Source organism: Emydura macquarii, unplaced genomic scaffold, assembly GCF_026122565.2.
Source record: "Emydura macquarii macquarii isolate MOO-44397 ecotype Brisbane River unplaced genomic scaffold, CSIRO-AGI_Emac_v2 contig_1947, whole genome shotgun sequence".
Lineage (NCBI taxonomy): Eukaryota > Metazoa > Chordata > Testudines > Chelidae > Emydura > Emydura macquarii.
This window is the reverse complement of record NW_027132084.1, coordinates 1,195,940-1,223,768: the sequence shown is the minus strand read 5'-3', so window position 1 is coordinate 1,223,768 and position 27,829 is coordinate 1,195,940. Positions and strand designations below refer to the sequence as shown.

At 42.3% G+C, this 27,829-nt stretch overlaps 1 protein-coding gene across 5 annotated transcripts in view; it reads left to right on the top strand.

Annotated features, from left to right (window-relative positions):
- SLC45A4 (solute carrier family 45 member 4) overlaps positions 1-27,829 on the top strand; it is a 129,391-nt gene that overhangs the window by 89,675 nt on the left and 11,887 nt on the right. For all 5 annotated transcript variants that reach the window (XM_067558335.1, XM_067558330.1, XM_067558331.1 and 2 more), the window contains one exon: positions 25,908-26,096. In XM_067558335.1, the coding sequence (XP_067414436.1) occupies positions 25,908-26,096 (189 nt within the window). The remainder of the gene's footprint in view (positions 1-25,907; positions 26,097-27,829) is intronic.

Genomic DNA, 27,829 nt, shown 5'->3' with positions numbered 1-27,829 from the left:
AGAGATTTGGGAGCTAAGGAGAAAAAATGAAAGCTCTTTGGTTTCCTTCTCTTTAGTTCTTTCACTATTTGGGGGGGGGGTTGTTCAGAATAGAAAAACTTCTTTGAATAAAAGATCTAAATAGACTTATAGGCATTAACTTTCTCAATAGGCCAAGACCCTAAAGGGTATGGCAGTTTATTCCACTAATACATCTCAGGTGGTGGTAAGTATCATACTATAAACTGTGCATCTGAGGCAACTGTTAATAGCACTGTGAAACATTCACACGCATCACTTTTTTAGTTGACTAATTCATGCCCTCTGAAGTGTCAATTTTAATGTTGCTATGCATACTGCCAAGGATCAAATTAATTGTGTTCTTACTGTGAATCTAATTTTTATCATAACTTGACAAAATCAATAGCTGGGACATGATCTGTGATTTCTTATTTTCTTAGGGAGGGGTCTGTGTAATGTTAAAAGCATCAGATTCCCTCTCTGAAAGTACTTTTTTCAACCAAGGATTCCAAAGAGGTATACAAATAGAATTCTTTGGGATTTCAGATCCTGCAGACTTATGTAGACAATAGACTTGCATCTACTTTACCTGCCTATCAAGCAAAGTGCCAGTGCCACTAAGTTTGGGATCCTTGATGTGGCTTTCCCACAGCCACCACGCTCATACAGAAAATAGCTTCACAAAGTGCTGCGTTTTCATAATTACTTTTTGAGCCTGAGCTTCAGAGTCACCAGTCATAGATGGCCAGACTTTCAGCTGAAGGTAATGGGAGGACTTGAGCTGGCTTCATGTTCCTGAAGCCTGTCTAACTCAAATCTTCTTTCCCCTTATGCTGCTTTTCCTGGTGAGGGTCTCTGCAGCAGCACAGAGAGTAGGGAGAACCAGGCCACCTTTTCCTCTGCAACAGCCCCTCCTGGGGGATTCCCAGGCATTCCCAAGCCAGTCAAGGGAATACAGTCTCTCTAGTGTGTCCTGGGTTGGCCACTGGGAACTTCTCCCAGTGGGATGTGCTCTGTAGAGTTCTAAAGGAAGCCTACCACGGGACATCCTTATCAGGTGCCCAAACCACCTCAGATGACTCCTGCTACTCCTCGGGATTGAGAGCTTTACTTTGAGCCTCTCCCGAGCAGCCGAGCCCCTCACCCTATCTTGGAAAATAAGCCCAGCCACTCTGCAGAGAAACCTCACTTCCACCACTTGAACCCTTGATCGTGTCCTTTTCGGTCATTATTATCCAAAGTTCATGACTGTAGGTGAGGATGGGAATGTAGATTGACCTGTAAACTGAGAGCTTCATACGAAAACTCAGCTCATGGTTTCATCACCACAGATCGGTACAGGGCCCATATCGCTGCTGTCGCCGCACCAAACCGCTGGTCAGTCTCATCCTTCTGCTTACTATCACTCATGAACAAGACCCCTAGATACTTAAACTCTTCATTATAAAGTCAGCTGCTTCCCTTTCACCTGTAGAGAACAGTCCACTCTCTTTCCTGAAAGAACTAATCTTCAAAATATATTTTTTTAAAGGGAGGCTGAATTTCAAGCAGTGCAGGGGATGTGGGCATATTTTCCATTACAATTAAAGTTTTCTAAATCCTCTAGACTGATTTGAAAATCTTAATCAGGAGACAGGTGAATTATTTTCCTTGTTCTAACTTTTTAATACAGTTGCACATGACAATACACTCTCTAATACAAGGGTTGAAGAATCTAGTTGAGCTAAATTTCATGGTCTGTACAAGAAGCCTGGACAAATCTAGGACACAGAGTATTAGAGTTGGAAGGGACCTCAGAGGTCATCTAGTCCAACCCCCTGCTCAAAGCAGGACTAACCTCAGCTAAATCATCCCAGCCAGGACTTTGTTAAGCCACAGCTTAAAAACTTCTAAAGATAGAGATTCCACCACCTCCCTAGGTAAGGTAAAGTCATGTCATATACAGATCTTAAGAGCAAACTTCTAAAGCTTGTCTATTCCATTCACACTTCTATGCTATATGCAATTAGTTAGGTATTAAGAAGCTAACTTAAGAAAAATTATTGCCCAGCTCCTGTTGCTTCATCTCTTTTTTTTGTGGGTGAAGAGGAAAATTTTCAAGCAAGTTTCATTTTGAGTGGTGATTTCTGCTCTTCTGTCACTGTTAGTATGGAACCATATCTTCCGTTTATAATTTCTTACTGAATTCTTCCCCTCTCCCCCACCTCCTATGTAGTCCCTGAGCCATTTTGGGAGCTTCAGAACTGTGACACTATGGTAGAGACTGAGAAATGGAAAATGCCTGCCTAGTCTGTATGTAAGACCCAGACCAGCAGTGGGAGGCTGGGTCAGAGGAGTAGTTTCAGAAGTAGATACCCCATAAACATGCGAGGGAGACTCCTTGCAGGCCTAGACAGCCTACCCATGCCCAGATGTGCACTGGTCCGATACGGTGCGTTTGTGGGAGGGTATTAGCTGTGAGCTTGGAGCATCAAAAAGAGACAGGCTCTGGGTGGTTTTCTGCAGGATAGAGAGCTCCATTTTTCCACTGCCACATGGCTGAGCCAATCAAAAGTGCCTAGCTCACAGGGGATAAGAGGTGTTGAAAGCACTGGGCAGGGAGAGAAGCCAGTCCCTGACCCATGCAATTACCCACCACAAGCAGTGTCCAGCAGAGAGAGAGAGACCCCAGACTCTGTATCCAGAGGAAGGGAATCAACTTCTAATCTCACCTGTTAAGCCTCCCATTCCTCAGAAGCGAAGGGAAGAGCTAGAGCAATCCTGGTCCACCCATCAGATCTGCCCCTTTCAGTGTGATGTAGTGTGCACACCAATCATGTGAGAGCTGCAACTGAACTCTGGGGTTGCACCTATTTAGTCTGCGTATTGTGGAAGGTTTGGGGTAATACTTAATTACTAGAAGGTATGGAAAAATAGAAAGATCTGTGGGGTTTTTTTATGGGAATACTTTATGTATATCTGCATGAAATCTTTTGCTCTGCTGCTTGGAATTAAAACAGGAGGCTAATAGGGGGAAGCAAACAAGAAAGGCAACCATGGCGGAGCTACAACATCTCTAGGAACAATGCCAAGGGTCTTTAAGAGAACAATGAGTAAGTTATTAATTGGAACTTGCCTACTTGCCTGTTTCCAGTTTAACAGGCATATTTTTCCAAGGCCAGAGTCTAATATCAAATGCTAAATAGTTTAAAAACCCCTGCCTGGGGAGGTGGGAGGATGGAGTGAAAAGGTAGCAGCTGGTTGGAAGGGGGAGGGGAGAGAACTGCAGGAGGGTGGTCTCTGTTGCAGCCCAGAGATGGAGATAGCTGGGCTACGTGGAGTTTACCAGAACATGCAATGAAAGGATAAAGTTTAGGTGAGATCAGCTGCATGTAAACTTGTTGTGTTTAATCTTTCTTCTTTTTATGTACCTTTGGATAACTAAACAATGTTTGGAGAAACTGTTTTGGGGACACTTTAGTGAACTGGTCTCGGGCTCCTAGAGGGCTGTTTTCTTGCACACGCTTAATAGGTTTGGGAAAATGGGACTGAAAGCCAGCGATCCAGTTTCTGAAACTAACAGCATGGCTGCTGCCAAAACACCAGATCCCCACTTTTCCAGTTTGTTTAATGTTTAAAAGCTTGCTTAGAGAAGAATTGTCAAGGTTGACTTCATCTGCATTTCCTTTGACTCTGTTCTGTGTCCTTTTAACTGTCCGGTTTATCTTATACCAGCAGCTCTTAGTGACACACTTTTTTGGGATTTCTTTTAATCATGCCCTTCTGCCCAAGCACCTTACTTCCAGGACATCCTGTGAGGCAAGTACCTGAGACATTCTAAGCCCTGATTGGTCTGACTTAAAACAAGGTTTAGTGAGAATCCTATTAAAAGAAAAGACTGACTTGCATCACTCAGCTTAATTTTTCAGAGTAGAAGATCAGCTAACTAGGTAGTTTAGACTTAGTTACAATAAGATAGTTTACACTCCTAGAAAACAATTTTTCTCTTTCAGTCTTCGAGATACTCCTTCATCTCTGGGTCCCAGGATCTCTACCTCAAGTCTTTGGTCAGTTACAACCTGAGACTCTCCATCTCAGTGCTTAAGCTTATGTTAGTTTTTTAATGTCTATAGTATTGCCCATGCTGCGAAAGTCCTTTCCAGACATACACAAAGGGGTAAAGTTTGCATCAGCATTTGTACAAAGATCTATTTGATTAGATGCGCTGCCTTAAGGACTTAGTCTGTTTTCTGTATAATTTTTATTGTCCCCCTGTCTTGCTAACAATCTCACCTGCCTTGTTAAGCCCTGGAAAATCTCCCTAACTTTCATTCTAAATCTAGGATTGCAAACGTCACTTTGATCTTAGATGCCCCATTAAATTTGATGTATGACATTTATTCCCTTTGCTCAATACACACACACCACCCCCCACCCATGAAATATCAATCATTTGACAGACTAAACCTGTTGTAAGGGCAGAGGCTCAAATGGTAACCTACATGTTTCTGAAAATCCTAGAATATTAGAGTTGGAAGGAACCTCAGGAGGTCATCTAGTCCAACCCGCTGCTCAAAGCAGGACTAACCTCAATGCAAAAACAACTGTCTAAATAACTTCTAATGTATTGTCTGGTGCTCTTTATTTCTTCACAAATGTGATCTGTGTACCCTTCTAATAAAGGAAAAAAATGTTTCTTTAAGGAAATTTTCAGTTTTAGACTCCAGAAAATTATGTAAATTGCAAGACCACTTGTGTCCTTTTAGTTGTAAAATGAACACATTTAATCTTGCTCTTCCAACAGCATTTTTTTCATGGGCTGATCCTCTTCTGAGCCAGCCCAGTATAATATAACATTTTACTTCCACTTAGTAACTGGAAATGCAGAAACCAGTTTCCCCCCCTCTTGTTATAAATATAATTAGTACTCTAAAATAACAGCAACTCTAGGCTTTAAGATGAACAGTACAAAATGCCTTTGCTATGCAGAAATCAGATTGTTTATGATGGGCAAAAGTTAGTTATGCTGGATAGGTTCGCTCTGTTTCCTGATTTGGAAAGTCAGGCATAGTGGCTTACTAAGCCAGACGTTTCTTGGCAAGGAAGACTAATAACAGGCATACCAGCTCTGTCTTACATGGGTCACATGGTGAGATTTAAATATAATTACAATTATATCCATCTGTAGATTAGACATAGTTTAAGAATATTCCATTTAAAGTGCTTCATCTGTTTCAAATAGATTTTTTTGTTTTGCATTGCACTGTCGTGCCAGTGGTGCATAACTGAATTGTACTAGGTCCAGTAGATCATTTAGTTGTCTTGATTACCGCAGTGCTTATTTTTTGTTTTAAGTCCATCCAGTAGCTGAACAGTTAACTGTAGTGACCAAAGAAATCTTAAATTGCAGAGTCAGTTTATCCTTTCTCCTCCTCCCTCCCTCCCACCCCCACTCCCCGACAGAATCAGCACACTTTGTAAAAGACCATTTTAACAAATTTTTCTGCAATTCTGTTGTCACAAAGCCGGGAATGTATGTCCCAATGCCAAGGCCTTTACAACACGAAGATATGCTTAGCTTGCTTGACTTACACTGATGTTCAAAAATTGGGAACCGATGGTAACATGACTGTCCATCTGAAACTAGACTGCGATGCCCTGCTACTGTTCAGAATAAAACATCAATGCCAAAAACCATCTTTGTTCAATGACAAGCAGTGTACAACAAACACACCTGCTAACAGCCCCAGTTTGGCTGAGGTTTAATGCGCTTTTAAACCTGCGGTACTTCTTGCTGCACTTGTACATTTCGGAAACTAGCTCCCTCCTGATTCCCTTACTTGGGTGAATAGGCTTACTAAAATGAGACTAGTGCAAGTAAGTGTTACTCAGTGAAGGGTGGCGGAATTAGGAATTTATGCCTTTTATCCCATTGTAGATCTTAATTATGGGCAGAACGGCCAGAAAGATTAATTTCAAATTGGATGTTACCTTAGTGAAGAAATATATAACTTACCTTTTTTTAAAAAAAAAAAAAAAAAGGTTAACTTTCTCCACTGACCACCAAAAACAGGTGAATGGGAGAACTGACCTTTTTTTTCTAGTAAGTTATGCTACTTGTGAAATGTTTTGTTTTTTAAAGCCTCTTAATTCAAAATATACATAGTTGAAGTTCCTTTTAAAATCCTAGATTATAACAAATCAGTACTTAATACAAAAACAATTAAACCATTTACACTTTTTTAGAAAGACCATTCTTGGAATACGTTTCAGTTAGCTTAGTGTTGCTCTATCTGAACCTGTCACATCCCCCTTCAAACTTTTCCACAACAAAAAAAACAAAACAAAAAACAAAAAAAAAAACCAAACAAAAAAACTGTCTTACAAGACCTTTACTGTTAGGTTTGAGCTCTACCTCTAACTTTTGTCGACAAAACTGTCCTGGTGTACACACTACACTGACCCTTTTGTCGACAATATAAAACTACTTTGACGAGAGGCATAGAGCTATTTTCACCCAACTTCTATCGCAAAAGCGCTAGTGTAGGCACTGCTGTATGTTTGCTGTGGTAAATGGCCTCTGGAAATGTCACACAATTCCAATCCTGACCTCTCTGGACATCTGTTTGCACTCTGCTGCTCTGCAGCCACCTGTCCCTCCTCTTGGAAAGTCGTGAGCAGTTTTGAAATTGTTGTTCCTCTTCCTGCTTGGTCGGTATGGAGAGCTTGCAGCTCCACACAGCAAATGGTTTCCCACTTGGAGCATACCAGAGCTGCTGGACCTGATCAGCATTTGGGGAGAATCAGCCTGCATGGCTGCACGTCCCAGCTCCACTCTAGGCAAAGTAACTTTGATACCGATGGCCAGATTTCTTGTGCCATGACAGAGAAGGGCTATGAGTGGGACATCCTGCAGTGCCGAGCTAAAATCAAGGAGCTGCGGCAGAGCTACCAGAAGGCCAAGGAGGCAGTCACTCTGGTGTGGAGCCAATGAGCTGCTGCTTCTACAAAGAGCTGGAAGCCATCCTCAGGGGTGACCCCACATCCACCCCCAAGATGCCTGTAGACACCTCTGCGGCCACCAGACTCAACCCCAGTGAGGTAATCGATGGAGGATGACCTGGATTTGGGCAGCAGTTCGGTTGCAGAGGTTGGGAGTCAGGAGCTGTTCTCGACCCCAGAAAGCTACAGCCAGCCCCAGCTCTGGAGCTCACACGCCCTGGACGCAGGAGTAGGGAACTCTGGTAAGTGATTGGAAGCTGATATTTGTGTACAGGAGCCATGGGGAGTCATTAGCTTGGCTAAAACATACAGGTAGTTGAGAGAGAGAGATGCAAAGGCGTAGCAGTTTGCATGTGCTTTCCCACTCCCTTGCTCACCTAGGCACTATGACTGAGACGCACATTAATGCATGCTGAGGTTTCGTGGGTATCCACTGGTGTGGTCTCTAGGAAACTTTCTTGGAGGTACTCCCTGCTTCTCTGCCTCAGATTCCTTGGCAGAGCAGCTGTGTTTCTGCCCCCGTTGTAGGTCACTTTCCCATGCCAGTTGGCAATCACTTGAGTGAGAACCAAAGCAGTGCACCGTCGTGCAGCATAGGGATTCGGTTTGAAGCAACTGGCGGGGAGGAGAGGCATCCTTGCTGACTCTAGGGAGCAAGTTATCGACTTCTATGACCCCTGCTTATGGAGACTGGTGGCAGAATTTGAAATTTTGTTTTCCCTATGCACCTGTCCTCATGCCCAAAGCGAACACCCAGCCACCCACAACGTCAGCCTACTTGAATGGTCTTGTCCCTCCATCCCACCCTACCCCCAAACTCACCATTTCTAGGCTGATCAAGGAGCTGTACTCTGTGCACGTGGACAGTGAGAATGAGGTGTGTTTCATAGTGATTCATGTATACTGATAAGGCACTTACAATAATGCAGATGTTACCTTTGCACCCAAGGCCCCTACATTAGCCAACTGCCTCCGGCTGATAAGGAAACAACCCGAGAGAAGCAAGGAGGAGATGTTCCAGGAACTCCTCCTGTCCTCTGAGGCAGTGTTTCTCAACCTTCTAGGTAGCAAGTACCCCCAACTCCTGAAAATTTTAATAAGTATCCCAACACTCAGTTTTCCACTCTGAGAAATACAGAAATACCGCTGGACGACTGTGTTTCTCATAAAGCAGCAGAGTTCTAAGTTCTGCAATGCTGTGTGGCTGTGGCAGATCACAAAACCCCCTGCTGTTTCTTCCCTCCTTCCTCCTCCCCTTCCTCCATATTGGAGCAAAGGTCAACATCAGCCACTCACTATGTCCTGATGGTGGGGTCACGTGGTGTTCTCCTCACATAGGTGGGAACTTGTGGGCTGCTTGTGCCTGCTCATACCTCACAAGAGTGGATAATAGTGCTCCTTATGGCTGTCCCTAGGGGAGTTCGGGCTTGGGGCAAATCACACTGTGGGCCAGCTGGGCCCCCACCCCCCCCACTTGCTACTTGCTTCCCTTCACTGGGTTTTTCGCCAGGTATGCCCTGCCTGTGGGGGTACGCGTACCACATGTTCAGAAACTGTCTCCAAGCCCTCCTCTTTTGGATGCCTCAGAGCATAATTAATGTCAGCATCTCAAAAGATGGAGAGACAGGAACGGAAGGGGAACCAAAAATGAATTTTTGCGGTGCATGACTGCATTGATCAAGTCCATGGAGGAGCAGAAACAGCTCCTAAAAACAATAGTATCATTGCAGACACAGTTAATGCAAGCTCGCTGCCACCGCCCCCCTCCCACCTTCAGCAGCAACAGAATTTCTTTCCCTGCACTCCCTCAACTCCTCTAATACATGCCTTCCAAACTCAGAGTGTCTCGCTACCCCCTTCATTCCACCCTTTCAGACAGCTATGGGAACAGCTGGACTTACGTGCAACTGTCATAGCTGGCACTGCCCCCATCCCTTCTCTCCCCCCCAGCTACTTTTGCCACTTCAGGCTTTTTTGTTTGTGTTTAATAAAAATCAGTTCTGAGAACAATATCCACTCTTTATTTCTGTGTTGCACATGACATTTTCACCTACCCCTGATGCAATGTCTCAGTGCTGTTTCAAAAAACACACCTTATGCGTCCTGAGAATGGGTCCTTAATGCCTCCCTTATGCATATGGTCCCCTGTTGCGTGTCTCTAATATCTCTGTCATCTGGCTGCTCATATGCAGATGGAAGGCATTCCACCTCTGCAGTCCACCCAGGGGCAAACTTTTCACCCTTAGCTTCATATAAATTATGGAGCACACAGCAGGCGGCAATAACCACAGGAATGTTGTCCTCATTTAAGTCCAACCTGCCATAAAGGCATCTCTGGCGTGCTTTTAACCTGCCAAACGCACCTTCAACAATCATTCAACACCTGCTCAGCCTGTTATTGAAATGCTCCTTGCTGCTCTCCAGATTGCCTGTGTAAGGCTTCATGAGCCATGGCATTAGTGGGTATGCTGGGTCTCCAAGTATCATGGGCATCTCAACATCCGCAATTGGAATCTTTTGGTCTGGGGAAAAAAGTGCCTACTTGTAGCTTTCGGTACAGCCCAGTGTTCCTGAAGATACAAGCATCATGCACCTTTCCTGACCAACCCTTGTTGATATCCGTGATATCAGTGATCCACAAGCCCCTGCAGTACCATAGAGAAGTACCCATTTCTATTGATATACGCTGTCGTGAGATAGTCTGGGGCCAAAACTGGGATGCATGCCATCTATTGCCCTGTCACAGTTAGGGAATCCCATTGCTGCAAATCCTTCTACTATTTCATGCACATAGCCCAGCATGTCAGTCTTTTGCAGCACAATGTGATTAATGGCCCTGCACACTTGTGATAACACAGCCACAATGGTGGACTTGACAACTCCAAACTGATTAGCAACCAACCGGTAGCAGTCTGGAGTTGCCAGCTTCCACATGGTGATCACCATGTGCTTCACTGAGAGGGCATGTCTCTTTCTGGTGTCCTTGCGCCGCAGGGCAGGACCAGCCTGGACAGAGTTCCACAAAGGTGGCTTTGTGCATTCGAAAGTTCTGTAGGCCCTGCTCATCGTCCCAGACCTGCATAATGATGTGATCCCACCAGTCAGTGCTTGTCTTATGTGCCCAGAAGCGCCGGTTCACCATGTGCAGATGTTCCTTGAATGACAGCAATAATGCGGTGCTGTTTGTCTGCATGTCACTCAGCAGGTCAGGGTCCTTGGATTCCTGTTCCGACTCGGCGCTCATGATATACTGCATGATCAGCCGTGATGTTTTCAGAATGCTGAAAGTAGCCATGGAAAGTAGCGTGGGATCCATCTTTTTGGATTCAAGTGGCGGGCGTGCAGGAAATGGCAGGGAGCTGTTAGAAAAATGGCACAATTTGCAGCAATGTAATGACTGCAAGTACAGAAATGTAATGCACCATGGGGCATTGAGCCAGCACTCATGTTGCTTGGCGCTCCTCTTCCCCATCCCACAATTCATAGTAGCAGAAGGTGCCAAGTTGCACGGTGGGATAGCTGCCCCCGATGCACTGCTCTTACTGTCGATGGATAGAGAATGGATACAGAACTGGCTAGAGCATAGGGCTCAACGAGTAGTGATCAATGGCTCCATGTCAAGCTGGCAACCGGTCACAAGCGGAGTTCCCCAGGGGTCGGTCCTGGGGCTGGTTTTGTTCAACATCTTTATTAATGATCTGGAGGATGGGGTAGATTGCACCCTCAGCAAGTTTGCGGACGACACTAAGCTGGGGGAGTGGTAGATACCCTGGAAGGTAGGGATAGGATACAGAGTGACCTAAACAAACTGGAGGATTGGGCCAAAAGAAATCTAATGAGGTTCAACAAGGAGAAGTGCAGAGTCCTCCACTTAGGAAGGAAGAATCCCATGCACAGCTATAGACTGGGGACCGACGAGCTGGGCAGCAGCTCTGCAGAAAAGGACCTGGGGTTTACAGTGGATAAAAAGTTGGATATGAGTCAGCAGTGTGCCCTGGTTGTCAAGAAGGCTAATGGCATATTGGGCTGCATTAGGAGGGGCATTGCCAGCAGGTCACGGGAAGTGATTATTCCCCTCTATTCGGCATTGGTGAGGCCGCATTTAGAATATTGTGTCCAGGTTTGGGCCCCCTACTACAAAAAGGATGTGGACAAGTTGGAGAGAGTGCAGCGGAGGGCAACCAAAATGATTAGGGGGCTGGAGCACAGGACTTATGAGGAGAGGCTGAGGGAACTGGGCTTGTTTAGTCTGCAAAAGAGAAGAGTGAGGGGGGATTTGATAGCAGCCTTTAACTACCTGAAAGGGGGTTCCAGAGAGGATGGGGCTAGGCTGTTCTCGGTGGTGGCAGATGACAGAACAAGGAGCAACGGTCTCAGTTGCAGGGCGGGAGGTCTAGGTTGGACATTAGGAAAAAGTTTTTTACTAGGAGGGTGGTGAAGCACTGGAATGGGTTACCTAGGGAGGTGGTGGAATCTCCATCCTTAGAGGTTTTTAAGCTGAGGCTTGACAAAGCCCTGGTTGGGATGATATAGCTGAGGTTAGTCCTGCTTTGAGCAGGGGGTTGGACTAGATGACCTCCTGAGGTCCCTTCCAACTCTAATATTCTATGATTCTATAATACTACAAGAAGTGTGGACGGACGCGTTTTGGCGATAAAATGAGTGCTGTATGGACAGGCTGGAGTGCTCTAATTATAGCGCTTTTTTAATCACTGATATAACTATCATTGACACAGCTTTCTAGTGTAGACGAGGCCTTACTTTGCTTTAATGTGGGTTCTACTTCCAAGGGCAGGCAGACAGCCAAGGACTGTGGCAGAATATGCTTGATAGCTTGAAAGGGAGAACTGTTTGCAAAAGACAGCAAAACAAAAACTATTTATCAGTTGAATTTAAATGCTACACATGATAGCCCTTTTACCACCATTAGTGCATATAGCAGTCCATTCACAGTACATTTCAATTAACCAATGTACTGTAGTGCTTTCCTGGAGTGATGGTGTAAGGGGTAAACCATGCATCCAAACTAAAACCAACAGTTCATTTGCCTAAGATAATAGGAAAAGCAGCAATAGAATTTTTGTATCCCTTGATGTAGCTATATGGGGCATTAAGTGCAATAAAGGCAACTCATAGAAAGATGTACTTTCTTTTTAGGGGCTTATTATTTTAGAACTTCCTCTTTTTTTTTTTTTTTTTTTTTTTTTTTTTCAAATCCACTTTGAATAGTGGGTTAAAAGGATTGATACACCTAGAATGTCTACATCTGCAAAAATAAATTTAAATACCAAATTTCTGAGTGTGTGTTCTTTGTTTTGGTTTTGTTTGGTGCCTTCTTTAGTCAGTAGAGCATCCTGGTAGTACAATTAGGACAGAAAATCATTGGGCCAATATCCATGTGTTTATCCCTATTCTAAATAACCTAGTAGTCCTAAGGCTTTTAGAAAAGACAAGTTGATTCTGCAGCGTGATGACCATTGACAGTGAAATTTTCATAAATGTATATTACAAGTAGCAATGACAATTTGGTAGGTTACTTTTTTAAAATAAAAAGCAGAAGGCCTTTCAAAATTGAATAGGTTGAATGGTCTAAGGGTTTGAATCCATGGAGAATCAACTCAGCCTTTAACCCTTAGTTCTAGGGTCACTCTTTGACACCACCTTTTTCCCTAGCTTGATGCATTCTAGTTGACAAATGGTATTTTGGGTGTAAAGGGTGTAGGAGATGTCTATAATATAGATATTGTGTGTTTGCTCTGTGGGGACTCAGTTTCAGCAGGAGTTACTTGCATCTCTGCAGGAAGCCGGACAATGGTTTCAGATGGCTCCATTTACTGATACTTATTAGGACAATGCAGGTGTCCTCCCCTTGAATTTACCTCTGACCATGTGGAGAAGTATTCAGTGCAGTGTAATTGTAGCCATGTCAGTCCTAGGATATTAGAGAGACAAGGTGGGTGAGGTCTTTTATTGGACTAGCATCTGTTGTTCAGAGTGAAAAGCCTTTGAGCCACATATGGTGGTTGGTAACCCCAGGGTGAGATCCCAGTTGATAATTTCAGGAGGCCATCAGGTGTTAAAATGAAGCAAAGATCTCTGGAGTAATTAAAAATGTGATACACTTGAAGCACAAGGGGGAAGAGACAAGGACTGTGGGGGAAGTAGACTGAACCCAATCTTAGAAGTGGGGGTGCCTAGGAGAAGCTAGGCTTAGACTATACCCACCTTTACTTAATCATAGATATCTGTTTAAATTCCCGCCCCCTTTTTTGGTGTGCTTTGTTCCTGCTATAGAAATTAAACAGTACTTTGTTTTAAAAGGCTGGCTTGGGTTACTCTGTTCTCCTACTGGTCACAGTTCCCACAAGGAAGACTTTCAGGCTGTTGAACCTATTTGAGCCTGCTGAGCAACACAGCTGGTACATAAGGGGCTATAGCTCCTAAGACTTGATCTAAGTTGGACAATTCTGGGATCCCAGGCGAAGGGCCCTGACATCTGAAGGGGTTTTACTTAGTGAAACTGGAAACCGCGTCAAAGGTGCAGCTAACCCCGAACTGAAACACTGAGGTTCTCTCTTTCGCTGTTTTCATATCAAACTTGCTCATCTTGCAAATGAAAACATACTTTCTAGCTGCCAGCTTTTCAGATTTGTTCTGGGCTCTGAGTCCAGCTGGGCTTGGGTTCTTCCTTCTCATGTGTCTCACCAATAACAAAAATGCTAAACGAGGCCCTTAGTTACACTTGTGCAACTCGTAATGGCTTTAGTAATACCTGTGCAGTGCCAGGCCTTCACTGAGATTGCACAAGTGTGACCAATTAATTTTTATTTTTTCTTAGGTATCAGATTCTATCTCATTCCCTCTTAGCTGTGTTGGCTCTAAAATAAGCAGTACTCTAAATACAGAGGGGAAAGATCTTCAGTAAGAAGGTCAGAGAGAGAAGTTGGATGAGGTAATATCTTTTGTTGGGCCAACTGCTGTTGGTTAGAGAGACAAGTTTTCAAGCTTACCCAGAGCTAGAGACTACCTCACTCACCTTGTCTGTCTCTAATGTCCTGGGACCAACATGACTACAACAACACTGCATTCAATAAAAAGGTGGCATTTTACAGTCGCTCTTCAACCAGGATTCCAAATATGATTTTCAACTCCCCAAGAAGTGTGTGGGGGATGTTTGTCTAATGGGTATGGTATGTCACTCCTTCAAAGACTGGCTGCTATGTGATCGGGCATTTATGTATGCTGGATGCCTGGTCTGACCAATGTATACGCCCTGAGGGTGAAAATAAAATCTGGTCTCTTTTAGTTTCCTTGTAAATATTAAGTAATAAAAGGAATAAATGACATGCCTACCTGTGCCTTTACTAAACTCCTGCTATAGGCTCCACTCAGGCCAGGTCTACGTTACAAATTTTATATCAGTATAAATACATAGGTATATAACTAACTCCCTGTGTAGACAGCACTGTTCTGACAGGACAGCTTCTCCCATCAACATAGCTACCACCTCTCACAGAGGTGGCTTAACTATGCCAACAGGAGAAGCTCTCCCATGGGCATAGTAGTGTCTTCAATAAAGCGCTGCAGCAGCTGCAGCTTGTTTGTTTGGTTTTTTTGTTTTTTGGGGGGGTTTTTAAGTGTAGACCTACCCTCAGTTTGCTTCCTCTCCCTCTTCATCCTTGGTTTATGTATATCGTTTGGTCAGTGTATCCAAGACTAAGTGCAGGCCAGGTAACTTGCTTGGCAGGCAGTAAATAGTTGAATGTCATGTTGACATTTGAAACGTATTTGTCCTATCCCCCCCAAAACAGTCAGATTTGTCCTGTCTTTGTGCATGGGTCTGTCAGATGAGATCTGAAAAAAGAGGGGTCATAATTGCCCGGCAAAGAGAGAGGTCTTCATAGGACTGTTTTTAACTCTAATGTGCTTGGCCAAAACATCCCCTTCACTCTACACTCACTTCCTATTGTGCTGGGTGGTTGCCTTCCATTTGAACAGTGGCTGCATTAGTATTGGTATTTTTTGTGTGGTTCACAAATTTGGTTATCCTTTTAGAAAGGAAGACACTGTAAATGTGAGAGAATGTTATATCTAATTAAAAAATGAATGCTTCATGTAACTGAGGATCTCAGGTGTTACCTGCTCATTCTTTAAGGAAAACCATTCTGAATCCACTTGGAGAGGCTTTGGCAAACGTAAAACTTTCAAGCATGTCCTAAATGATCTGCACTAGTTTCCACTGAGCAATCATTGGCTTTCATTCATCACTGATAATCTAATATGACCTCTCAGGTAAATTTAGTGTTTCTAGTTGCATACAGTTTAAAGTCCTTACTACTGAAAGGGTAGTTATATTGAAGAGATGACTTCGCTTTAAAATTTTCTCCAATGAAAAGTGTATAATCCTATTGAGGGACAATAATATGTTAATCAGTGCAACAAAAAAGATCTGTTGTAAATAAAAGACTTCATATTATGGACTGTAAGCTTTTACATTATAAATATGGTTTTCATGTGTTCTAGCTTATTAAATTATATCCTTAACTGAAACGCTCCTGTTTCTATATGTGAAATTGTGACAAGAAACGCTAGTGAGCTTTGGGTAAACTGGAATGCTGCATATCTGCAGGCAACACATGTCACTGTAATTGATATCTAATCTTGCAGTGAGACAGAACAGCTAAGTACTGCAGTGTTACATAACACATGTGGCGTATAAGTGGGGCATCATGCACAGTTTATGCATTTTAATTACATCCCTTACAAGAGAGAGGCATAGATTACAGTGCAGGAAAGGAGTGTACTGACTGCTGCATTCACATAAGCATATATGCACCTGAGCAGTTGTAAACCAATGTGCACTGTATACTCCTTGTGCTTCTGTATATGACCTTTAGGTCCTTGTGTATATGCCTGTTGCTGACACGTTCAGAAAAGTTGCAGTCTCCTGTGCCTTCTAGGGCTAATTAGACCTAGGTTATGAACTTCATCTTGGGTTTGTATAGGTGTAACTTGTATGTCATGGAGCATGCAACCTACACCTCTTGGAGGGAGGGAGGTCTGTCTGCTTTCAGGGATCTTTTGTTTTAAGTGTATCCGGAGTTAATCTTCTTTAGATCCTCCTGCTGCTCTTGCTGGAAGCTCTAAAGGAACTTGTCAATCACTCTGGGTTAACAAGCTAGAAGGTAGAATTACATTTAATTTCTCACCTGTTTCAGCTCATTATACACCAGAGTACAAACTGATTATTACTGTCATAGCTACCGATTTCAGAGCCTTTGCTCATGATGGGGAAAGGAGGAACTCTTGCTTAAAACGGTTTACTTTCAGAGCCAGAAGAGATGGGTTGTGCACAACTTATTCGGAGAACCTCAATGAAATAGTTTTACCAGTGGGCATGGGGACTCGATAACCTCTTGCAGTGTGGTTTCTTCTTGCCCATAGTTTAGGATGGGTTAGCTCGTGTGGTGTGGGAAAGGCGTGCTTGCTGATGAGTGGTCATGTACAGGGTTCAGTTTCTGGTTTCATTTAATCTAGCACCCTTCACTGGACATAAATTAACTTGTTTTAAAGATCAGTAATACCCAGAGTATTGAACATGTGTTTGGCAAGGATATAATTGTTGGTAACTTGAAAAACATAGAAACTGGTTAAGCATTTGTGCTCTTTTATGTTCTAATGAGCTAAAATAGCAATTAATACCTTTTGGAATATACTGCATTTCCATAATCAGGATCTTTGCTCCTCCTCCTCATGCTTTGCCTTCAGCAGCAGAAATGATTGCTAATAATATAGTAGTCTTAGGTAGCCAGTAACTTTATATAAATACAAAACCAGAAAATGGAAATCATCCATAGAAATATCAACTTAAAAATTATCACCCTTTTGTCTGAAGTATTTACCTATTGCTATAACACCTAGACATAAGAACTTCAATAAGAAAATAAGAGATTCCTCCAGTTTTTAGTTTTACTTTGTCATTGGACAGCACTTCATATGTAGTTTCACTGTTACCCTATAGTCAGTAACTCAAAACACCAATATTCATCTAAATGAGATCCTTTTGTACTTTTCTGTCTCCCCTTTAGTGGCTTTTGACCTCCCATCCCATTTATTCTAGTTTCCCTCCTATGTCACTTCCCCCCTCAATCTTTGCCAATGTTTTCTTGTCTAGAAGTACTGTTTCAGAATGTATCATATCAAGGAAACAACACAAAATAGCTGTTATTGTCAAACTATTGTCAGAATATGCAAGTGCACATTACTCCCACTATTGCCAAATATTAGAAAAGAGGCGGGAAAGGGAGGGAGAGAGCAGGAGGTTGAACTAGTTACTGGACTGAGCAAACAAAAAACATGGCAACAGCATGAAGGATGCATTTTTTCAGATGCATTGTTAAGCTATTGGGGCTACTAGTCAGGATGTTCTGTGCTTAAAAGTATCTACAGGGCAATAATACTTCTGTATTTGAACTGCTGAAGTGGGTATATTAAGAGCTTTATATTTTATTGCCAGTTTAGTTGTCCAAGCATCTTATTTCAGAGAGAAGACTTTCATTATTTTCTATTTTAAAACTCTGGAGCACAGCTCAATGTGTATCCCATACTCAAGCAACAAATGGAATCCAGTAAAACCTGTTGGTAACGATAAAAACAGACAATCAGTTTGTCCTTCAAGTTCCTTGAAACTGTTGCCAACTTAAAAATGCGTTACTCGCTCAAATCCAACTTTGAAGGAACCTGAACCCTGACAATTTTCCAGCATCTCTAAAGAAGTTAGCTTACAATGGAAATTTTTTTTTCTTCCTTGTTCGTTCCTCTTGTATTCAGACAAAAGCTTTTGTCGAACATTATTTTATTTATACTTATTGTGGCAGCATAAAAAATGTGGTAAATGCATTTCAAATACACTGGAAGACGCAGATTGTCCCAGTACGCTCTGCCATGATGTGTATATGCTAGCATTCCATTCCGGCCTTATGAAAAGACCAAAACAGAGGAATGTTTTTCCTGAATGCAACAAACACAATCATTACACAATCAGTATAGTTCTGAATAATTGTGCGTGCATGTGTGTGTACCATATAGAGCACAAGCAAGAGAATAAGATAAAAGGTATATTAGACTGAGGTTGGCTGGTGCTTTGAGCACGGTACTGCAGTACAATACACAGATGGACATGAACTTAAAATTATACTGATGGAAATACTGCTCTCTCAAATTTTTAGACAAAAAGGGGAGCAGTGATGAAAACAAGAAAGAAGGGGGAATGGTGAAGGCCCAGTAATTCCTTATGCAGTGCCCATCTCCATGATATCTGAACACCTTCCAGTTTTCCAAGGAAAATAACTTCGTAACCTTTTTATGTGTTTGTTTGAAGGGAGGCTCCATGTCAAGAGGAAGTGATTTTCACCCGCTAGGGTCCACCAGCAGCCTCAGGTGCTGTGATCCATAAGGGGTCAATGGTATCAGAGCTCATCCCATCAAGCCAAGGTCTGAGGTCTCAAATATAGGCAAAATAAGGGATTTTGACTTCATATTGGAGTTCCAGTTCTTAATCTGCCATTTTCTGTGCTACCAATGTAATGCATACAAGGTGGAAAGTAACATGACCACAGTTCCTCAAGCTAACCAGCAAACTTGTTTCTGCTTTCTGAGCTGACTTTACTAACACAGCTGTTAGGTATTCCTATTTTAGCTAGGACTGGCCTAGAATTTTCAAGGCTTCCCTGGCCAGTGTCCCATGACCTCTTGTTGTAGTATAACCTTCTTGCCAGTAGGGATCTCTGAGTAGAACGGGTAGTAGGCTGGCTAGAGAATGCTGTGCCCTCTGCCTGGCTCCAAGCCAGTCCACTTGCTGCTAGTAGTGATGTCGCTTTTACAGACCAAAGGGATTCTGAGATTTGGAGCAGCCTCCTGCATTGAGGGGAGAATCAATAGTGGGACACAGCAGTGGAGCAACACAGAATGAATCGGATAGATGGGGACTGTCATTAGGTGTGGGGGAATTAAGAGAACAGAGAATCAACTGAGAAGAAAAGAGAGAATCATTCATGGGGAGGATGGGAATCCAGGGGTGAATAGTGGGAAAGACCACCTCTGTAGTTGCCAGTACAGGTAGGAACCGTCCTGTATCCCTCCACTGAGCACATCCAGCGTAGCAGACCACAGGAGATGACTGCTCCCAGGTGAGGGAAACCTGGAAGGTAGTTCAGAGTCTATTTTGAACCCTAAACCTTCTGAGATTGTCCCATCTGCTTTCCAGGAATGTTACAAGTAGGTTTAGTACGAGGAGTAGAGAAGTATAGTCCATTTAATGTTTCTGATAAAGGTTCATAGTGAAAATAATGCTCACTGGGTTGAGCATTCAATCTTTTGGCAACCTCTGTAGTCCACTGTCTTTGGGGAAAAACTGAATGAGTGGCAACTTTGTATTGGGCAATATTTGTAATGCTAAGGTAAGGAATATAAAACCCTTTTTTATTTAAAGTAGTCGCATCGTTCTCTCCAAAGCCCCATTCTTTATACAAACTGTCTGAAATAGGAAGAAACTAATGAAGTGGACACTGCTCTGTAAAACCCTCTTCCAGTGAAAAGCTGTGCAGACCATAGGGCTTTTTATACCTTGAGACACTCTTGAAAAATATTTTTGCAGTTAGGTTAGGACAAATATTTATTTATTGAGCTTGTCCCGGTACTGTTTGTTGTTACAATCACAAAAACAAGGTCTGTAAGAACTGCCATGGAAAACGTAACTAAAGGATGGTTGCCAATATTGAGCAAAATTCAGTATTTAATTAAAGGACAATAGTGCAGAGTGCATAGTATTTGCAAAACACAATGGCTTTTTGTTAGTACACATATACTTGGTGATGGTTATTTCTCTTTGGTTGTTTTTTGGTTATTCAAGAATACAAGCAAATCTCTAGGTGATAATTTCTGATGGGTGAAAATAGAAGCTAAATTCTTATTCCCATGTCAGATCTTTTGTTTTACTTACAAGGAACTATTTTTTTCCCAACAGAACTTTATCAAAAAGGTTTTGAATAGAAACTGCTGCATGTGATTTAGTCTTTCTTCCGTGTAACTTGTGACCTCATACAGCCCTCAGACTAGTGGTGACACAGTAAGCATTTCCTGTGAACCATGAGCAGTGCAGGTCTCACTATTGTTGGGTTTTTTTTTGTCTGGGGGAAAAAACAAAAACTTATTTACTACATGCCAGTGTCCTGTTTGTTTATAGCTTGCTGGGAAATGCCATGTTGCAAGGGTCTCAGTGGCAGTGGTAGCTGCTAACAGAAATGAAATGGTTTTGTTTTCACTGATTTGTGTAGGATTTCTAATCTTCTCCACACTAGTTAATTTAAGGGGGCAGTGCTAGAGCTTGTTTATCCAAGGTGTTTTTTCCCCCTCAGTATTTGTGTTTTCACTGACAGCTAAGTAGCAGTCCTTAAATTACCCTTTTTTTTTCCCCCAAAGAGATCAACAGAAAAATCAAAAACCATTTCAAGTATTACCCACCTCTGTGCATGATTAACATTCACAAAGCATAACGTTTGCGTCCTGTTACCTGACAGAACAAACACAAATTCCAGGCAAAAAGAGTATAATAATGGAAAAGCACCAGACAGCTCCTGTGATTGGTAACAAGATGCAGGTACTTTCACCTCTAGGTTCCCCAGTTCAAGTTCAGTTCAGTTCAAGCCTTGTTTGACGAAAAATGCTTACCATCTGATAGCTCTTTTGGCCCCATTATAAAATCAATCATGAGCTTATTACAGTCCAGTTCCCAGCTGAATATAGCAATTGACAGAAATTGTCATCTTCACAAGACACAGCTGAAAAGACCAGGGACTGGATGGAAATAGATGAACTAATCTCTTTTACAATGTGCTACTCATTCCAAGTCCAGTCAAAACATCTGTCTCTGTGTACCTGTTCAGAGCAGAGAGGAGTAGAATCCACAGGGCTAATAGTCTGATACCTCAGTGTCTTTCACTTCAGTGAAATTCACTTTTTAAAACACCATGTGGCTGCCTTTTTTACCACTAGATTATGATTATGACTATTCCCCAGCACAACACAATAGGGGATTCGTCAGTACAAAAAACTTCAAGAAGGTACTCCGTGTTCTCTCCCTTATCGTTGGACATGTTCAACATGCCATCTTCCTCACCCTATTTAAATCCTGCATGTAACCTCCATATTATTTTTAGCGCGCTAGCATGAGCACTGCCAAACACCAGCTCAGGCTGGGAGGCTTACTCCCAGTGTAGACATACTCTTGATGTCTGGAGAGGCCACATGTACGTTTCTCTGTCACCTTCCCAGCAAGATTCTCAGTAGCGTGCTGTTGCAAACTTCTAACCTGCAAACAGCATGGTGAGTGCAAGATTCACATGTGGCAGCTGAACTGTAATGGCAGAGAGTGGTGGTGTTGGCACTGCAAGGTGATTAGTAGTGAGGTAAGGTGCAGATGCAGCCTATACTCAGATGTCAAAGGTTTCCCTTCTTCCTACCACTAAATAAATGTAAAAAGTTCAAATCTGTGTTGAAGCAATTTAAAGTTACTTCTGACCAATTCAAGTTCAGGTGCATTGGAAGCTCTGAGAAAAACCAGAGTTGTGGGGTTTGGTTTTTTTTTTTGTTTTTTTTTTTTTTCTCTTGTCTGTGGCTCAAGTTTTGCTCAGGCCTCTAATTTTCTAAAGAAAAATATTCTGGCTGCTAAAAGTAGTTTGCTGAAAATTTTCAAAGTTGGACATCTAAAACCATATTTACTTCAGTTGTCTAAATGGCCTATTTTCCACGCAGAAGTACTGAGCACCTTCATACCCTTCTGAAACTGGTGTAAATGTAGATTCGCTGCACCCGATATATGGATTTAGAAGCAGCCCAGCTTTTGGCCACTAGGACAGTAAACTTCCATCACAGCGATTTGTCCTAGCCTGACTTTTGCCTGTTACATGCTTTACATAATGTCCAGAAACAAGCTGACTTTGCAAGTATTAAACTGAAAGAAGTAACACTAGCAATAAAATCACTTTTAAAAAAAAGATCGTGACACTTGTGCAACAGTTCACTGACCTTCCTTTGCAATTCATTAACCTTGCTTCGAAGTGTGCAAGTTAAGTTCCCTTTTTAGAATGTAGAGAAGTGCAAATTTTATTGCAGCAGAAGGAAAACATTTGAAAGTGGGTTTTAATTTTGTACCCGAGTGATCTGTTCAAATCAGATTAGACTGGTATACAAGCTAGTGTTATCAAGTTCTTTTCTCTTAACGTGTGCTTTGCTTTAAAGGATGGAATACCAGAGAAAAGTCTCTGAATTTTATGTACTATACCTACCTAGACCTACAGATCCAGGTGTACATTTCTTTCATTTCAAATAGGTTGATATTGTCAATGCAAGTAATTGAAACCTTGCTAACTTTGGATGTCTCGGGTTGTGTTTATTTAGTGAAGCTCTTTATGGTTAGCATGCAAAACCTTCTCTGTGGCTTAAATAGATCTATTGACATCTGAGCTCAACTCAGAAAGGTCCCAAAATAAATATTACCCAGGTCTGCAGCTCAAAATTTAAACTCTTCCCAACATTCACAAGTTCAAAAGTATTATGGTATTTGACGTGTTTCATTCATGGTGACCTCTGCACAGACCAGTTATGTTAATGAAACTGTAATTACTGGATGTCTTTTTAAAGTAGTACTTGTTATAACAAGCTTACATCACATGGCATGAACCACTGATGCAAGGTTAACATGATGAAAGAGGATTTCTAGGGAGTAAAACAGTGCTGGGTGTTTCCAGACTGCCCTGTTCCTTGTCTCCTTGTGTCTTGCAGGTATGTTGGTGGGTGCAAAAAATCATCCAACCCTAAGTGACTTAACCTGTCTGGCTTCGAGCTTTGTATGTTTTGTGCTGAAGGAATTTCCTCCTCCCTAGCATTGGTTCTGCATTAAACTAGTCCCAGCCTGTGAAATAATTCAGGCATGCATAAGTGTCAACATCTTATATTGTCTGGTTTGGTACATGTTAAACTACCAGGGCCTGATTCTGCTCTCATAGTGGAGTAAACTATTGAAGCCAAAAGAATTAACACTGGTATTAAACCAGTGTGCAAGCAGAGTCTAGCCCCCAGGCAGGACTGTGTCCTAAACCCTATTCCTGTGCGAGTGCACCCCTTCTGGCTGACTTTGTGCTTGTGCATCGCTCCACCAGTAATAGTTTCAGCAAGGGGAGCTGGCTGGTGTAGATGCAAGCAAGGGCTGTAGTCCCAGAGCAGAGATTGAGAAAGAGCCCAGGTCGGAGCAGTTCACTTCTAATTTCTCCCTGGAAGCTGTGAGGTAGATTTAATTTCTCCTGGAAGATCTTGATGCTCCCTTCTAGGTATAGCTTCACACCCTTGGCCAATATACAAGGCATCAACAGTCTGTCAGAAAAGCTAAGCAAGAGCCAGCAAGGGCAGCCTGAGCCTGCTGTGAACGCTGGGTCCCACAGCTACACCTATTTGTAGTTCCCATGGCATGTCTCTGAGCTTTGTCTCCCGGACCGTTGGTAGTTATCTCTCATACCTACCACAGAAAGAAAGCACAACTGCAAGCTAACTTAAGCCATGATAATCCATTTGAGTAGTATCTACATCAAGGAGAGACTAGACCCTTAGTGGAGGCCATTGGAGGTGGGTCTCTGCCAGTCACTTAAACAGGAAGCTGCTGGTCTTCAGCATCGACCCAGAAAAAGCTGTTCTCCAAGAATGCCGTCTCCCTCCACTGGGGAAAAAGCTTCTGTATGCCTTTCCGCTGCTAGCAGAGGTCCTGACAAAAGAGTGAGGTCTGAGGATCCTAATAGCCCACTATTGGACCAAGCAGCTATGGCTGTGAACATTTACAGCTGGTGCAAGCTGATCCCATCACACAGAGGTTCTTGGCTTCAGATCATCACTCAGCCTTTAAGATGAAATCCTTCTTTAGTGGCTTGTGAACAAGAATTAGACTCTACCTATAATGTATTTACTGTACCACTAAACTTGATTTCCCAAGATTGCTGGAAACCGTGGTCTCATAGAACAAGTTGTCATGTTAGTCAAGATTTGATGGTACTTTAAATAGCATTGACATTAGACTTTCCTGAACTACTGCATGGGTTATTCTGAACAAGGATTGCCATAATCCCATTTGATAACTAATGCCCACAGGATGGAAACGTGAAGTGCAGGTTGATCTCAATGGTAAAGATCAAACATTAGTCGTGATCACTACCTATGGTTTTAAATTATGAATATATTTCTTTAGGATCAGAATATTGGCATTTTTAGGCTCTGTGCTACATAGACAATAAACAATGGACTGTTTTGCATATATTGCTTTGCTGTAAACGGTGTCAAAAGAGTACTGCATTCAAGAGGGGAAACACTTTTGAACATACTCTTATTGAATGTAACCATTGTTCTGAAGCACTCCAGCCATCCATAGGCTACAGTAGTGTTTCCCAACTGGTGTGCTGCAGTACATTGGTGGGCCACAGAATTTTTGGAAAAACTACTTGAGTTCTGAATTGGCTCATCAATATTCATAAGTTCACTTGGAGACTGGTGGTGTGCCTCAAAATGATTAAAGGTATCAAGATGTGCCACGGCAGGGAAAAGTTTGGGAACCACTGGGCTACCCAACCTCAGTCTGGTTAGCAGGCTTTTTTTCTTTTGTGGCTTTTTTTTGGTCTCCTTCCTTCTGTTCACTTCTCTTTCTCCAGATGTTATTTATCGCTTGCACCAGCTTTTTCCAAGGTAAATCCATTTCACTTCCCCCCAGTCCTGTGCACAGTACTCTTTTAAATTTTCAAAAAAACTAACCCTTTTGGTTTTAGAGAGGAGCAACCTACATATCCACTGTGAAGGCTAGCAAATAATTGCTTTTTATCCATTGTTCAATTTTATCATGAGTAAATATTTTGCCATGCTTATAATTTTGTACCAAACAATGAGTAGGGCACTGGTTTCATTTTAAGACTTCAGCATATGTATAAGTCCAATTTTCAAAAATGGAAAGCACAGGGAATATATACTGCTTGGTGAAGATTCTGTGGGAAACAGAATGCTTATATGGCAGTAAAACTGTCCATAGCTCTCCTAAAGCTTTAACCTTTTTAGCCCTGCATGCTGCTTTTCTTAGACTTGCATCAATTAGGTATCATAATAGTTTTGCAAGCAGGGGAAATACCAGATGCAGTGGCCTCCAGGTAGTTCTCCAAGAATGTCCAAAGGTTCATTGCTGTTTTATGTCCATGTACAAATAAAGTCTGAAAATCATACTTTGCAGTCCTACACAGCAGACACCTCTATTTTGTTCTCCCAACAGTGTCATCTCCCATTTATGCAAAATCAGTGCATTCAGTGGTCCCAAACCTTTTATCCGGATGCTCCCCACCCCCTATATCCCTGTTCTCAGGGCCCGGCGCCGAGGCCATGCTGCATGACCAGAGGCTTGGCGCTGCGGCAGGACCCGAAACAGAGCTTGGGGCAGAGCGGGGCTGGGTGGTGCTCCTGCCTCCCCTCCCTTCTCCAGGGGCTGGCCCTGGGCCTGACTGTCCCCCCTTCCCCTGAACATTCCTCCGTGCCCCCTTGGGGGAGCCCTCCCCACCGTTTGAAGACCTCTGCTTGAGTAACAAACTCCTAAATAATACTGCTCATTTTATAACCTTTATTTCAGCAGTTTGGATATAGTAATTGTAACCTTCATGCTGCATGTGGTTTTATATTGAAAATATAACTGGTCTGTTAACTCCTGTGAGTTCTCTGCCAGTTAAAGATAAAATGCCTTAATTTTAGGGACTCTAAGCCAGTTGTGTATTCAGAAGAGGGACTAGAGAGAAATGTATTGTTGTTCGTGCATTATATAACCTGTGAACCCTCTTTGTCTGTCTTTATTTTAGGTCTTCCTGAGCAATACTACAGCCTCACTTGGTTCCTTAGCCCCATCCTGGGCCTGATTTTCACTCCACTCATAGGTTCGGCTAGTGACCGCTGTACGCTGAGCTGGGGTCGTCGGCGGCCTTTTATTCTTGCTCTCTGCATTGGTGTCCTCTTTGGCGTTGCACTTTTCCTGAATGGCTCTGTTATAGGTAAATAATGGGGAATCACCTGCATTCCTCTTTTATCCTACAATCTTGGATCTAAAATATTTAGATAATCAACTGCATATCAACTCAATTTCTTAACTTATATAATGTTTTGTACTAAATTAATATATAGTTTTATGAGATTTCGAACATGTGAACTATCCCAAATATTATATTTTCCTTTCTTTCAAAAGTTACAGTGCTGTGCCAAATGCTAGAGTAGATGTATTGCAAGCCTAGCTGATACTGTTATTACCTCGTCATTAATACAGTGGTTGCCAGCATAATGTTCGCAGGCGCTGAGATGAATTCGGCCCGTTCTTGACATGGGAAAACTGTAGCAACCTGTTCACAGGGAAATGTTTCCTGTTGTGATCCATTTTCCCTTTAATGCATATCTGGCAGCACATCCTGTTTCCAGCATTATTTCAAAAATTATCTTTTCACTTTTTCTTGTTCTTTTCTTAGTGCTGGTATTGAAAAAGTCCAGAACACAGTTAATATTTGTTTATCAGAAGCTGTATGTGGGAAAATAATTTTTCCCGAGTCCCCATCAAAGCTGTTAAAAATAAATTGTTTGCTTAGAACATAGTATGCTACAAGATTTAATCTAGCATCTGAGAATCTTTGTGAAATCAGTATGCGACTGGCAGCAGCAAGTAAATTTGGGCAAACATTTACATCACCTTTGGATTGATACAATAGCAAGGAACAAGCCACAACTCTTTTGCTCATATTTGTGTGGGTGAGACAGCTCTGTTTTTAACAGAAGTGTCTTTATTTCAGGAAGTGAACTGAACATTTGACTCTAGGTCAGCATTTCCCAATCCTGACTGACACACCATGTGATGTTTTTAACGTCCTATAGTTTGTCCAGGATAAAAATTCTTCCTTTTAATGAACAAATAATGTCTACTTATTAGACATCAGCAACTTCCATTGCTTTGCTTTACCAGTTTTCTTAAACTTATTTCCTGCAAGAAAATGTGAATGCTTCAAGGAATGCGTAATATATGATGCGGTTGCTGCTTTGTCCACAAGTTGTTTCTGCTCCTCTTATTCCTCCTCCTCCTGCAGACTTGTACAAGACATCTGACTGCAGGCTCCTAATAGATTTAACTAGATAGAGAGGAAGCACTTTCTGATTTAAGGTACCTGTGCATGTTAGTTTGGCAAACGTAGCTGATACATTAAGCTAAAACTTCTACTTGGCAGCATTTCATCATCTTGTGATAAATTTTTACTAACTCTAAGTCTGTGTTCTCAAAATTTGAGAACAGTTCTTTTTTTTAAAAGTAACTATTACCCTTTTGTCACTGTTGGCAGACTGCCGCAGTGTTGGCTAGGAACCGAGATACATTTCATAGCATCATACTCTGTTCCATAGGATTCTTTTTGAAACACAGAAGCAGTGGGCAGTATTGTTTGAGTGGCCGTTGCACATTCCCACTTCTAGAATGCATCAGCAGTAGAGCTTACACCGGTGAGGCTCTGTATCAAAAGGTGCAATCTGCAACATTGAATGGGGAAAAAATTAAAGTAGTACAACTGCGTTTATAACCAGTATTTTGACCAGTTATGTAATTTTGTGGGTGCTGATCTCTCTACCTCAGCTGCCTTTCACAAAAACTACCTTGGAGGATATGTATGAGAAATTAAAAATAGTAAGTGATCCTTTGAGGTGCTTAAAACGGATAAAGCCTTGAGAAACAAATGTTATGCTCATAAATGTAAAA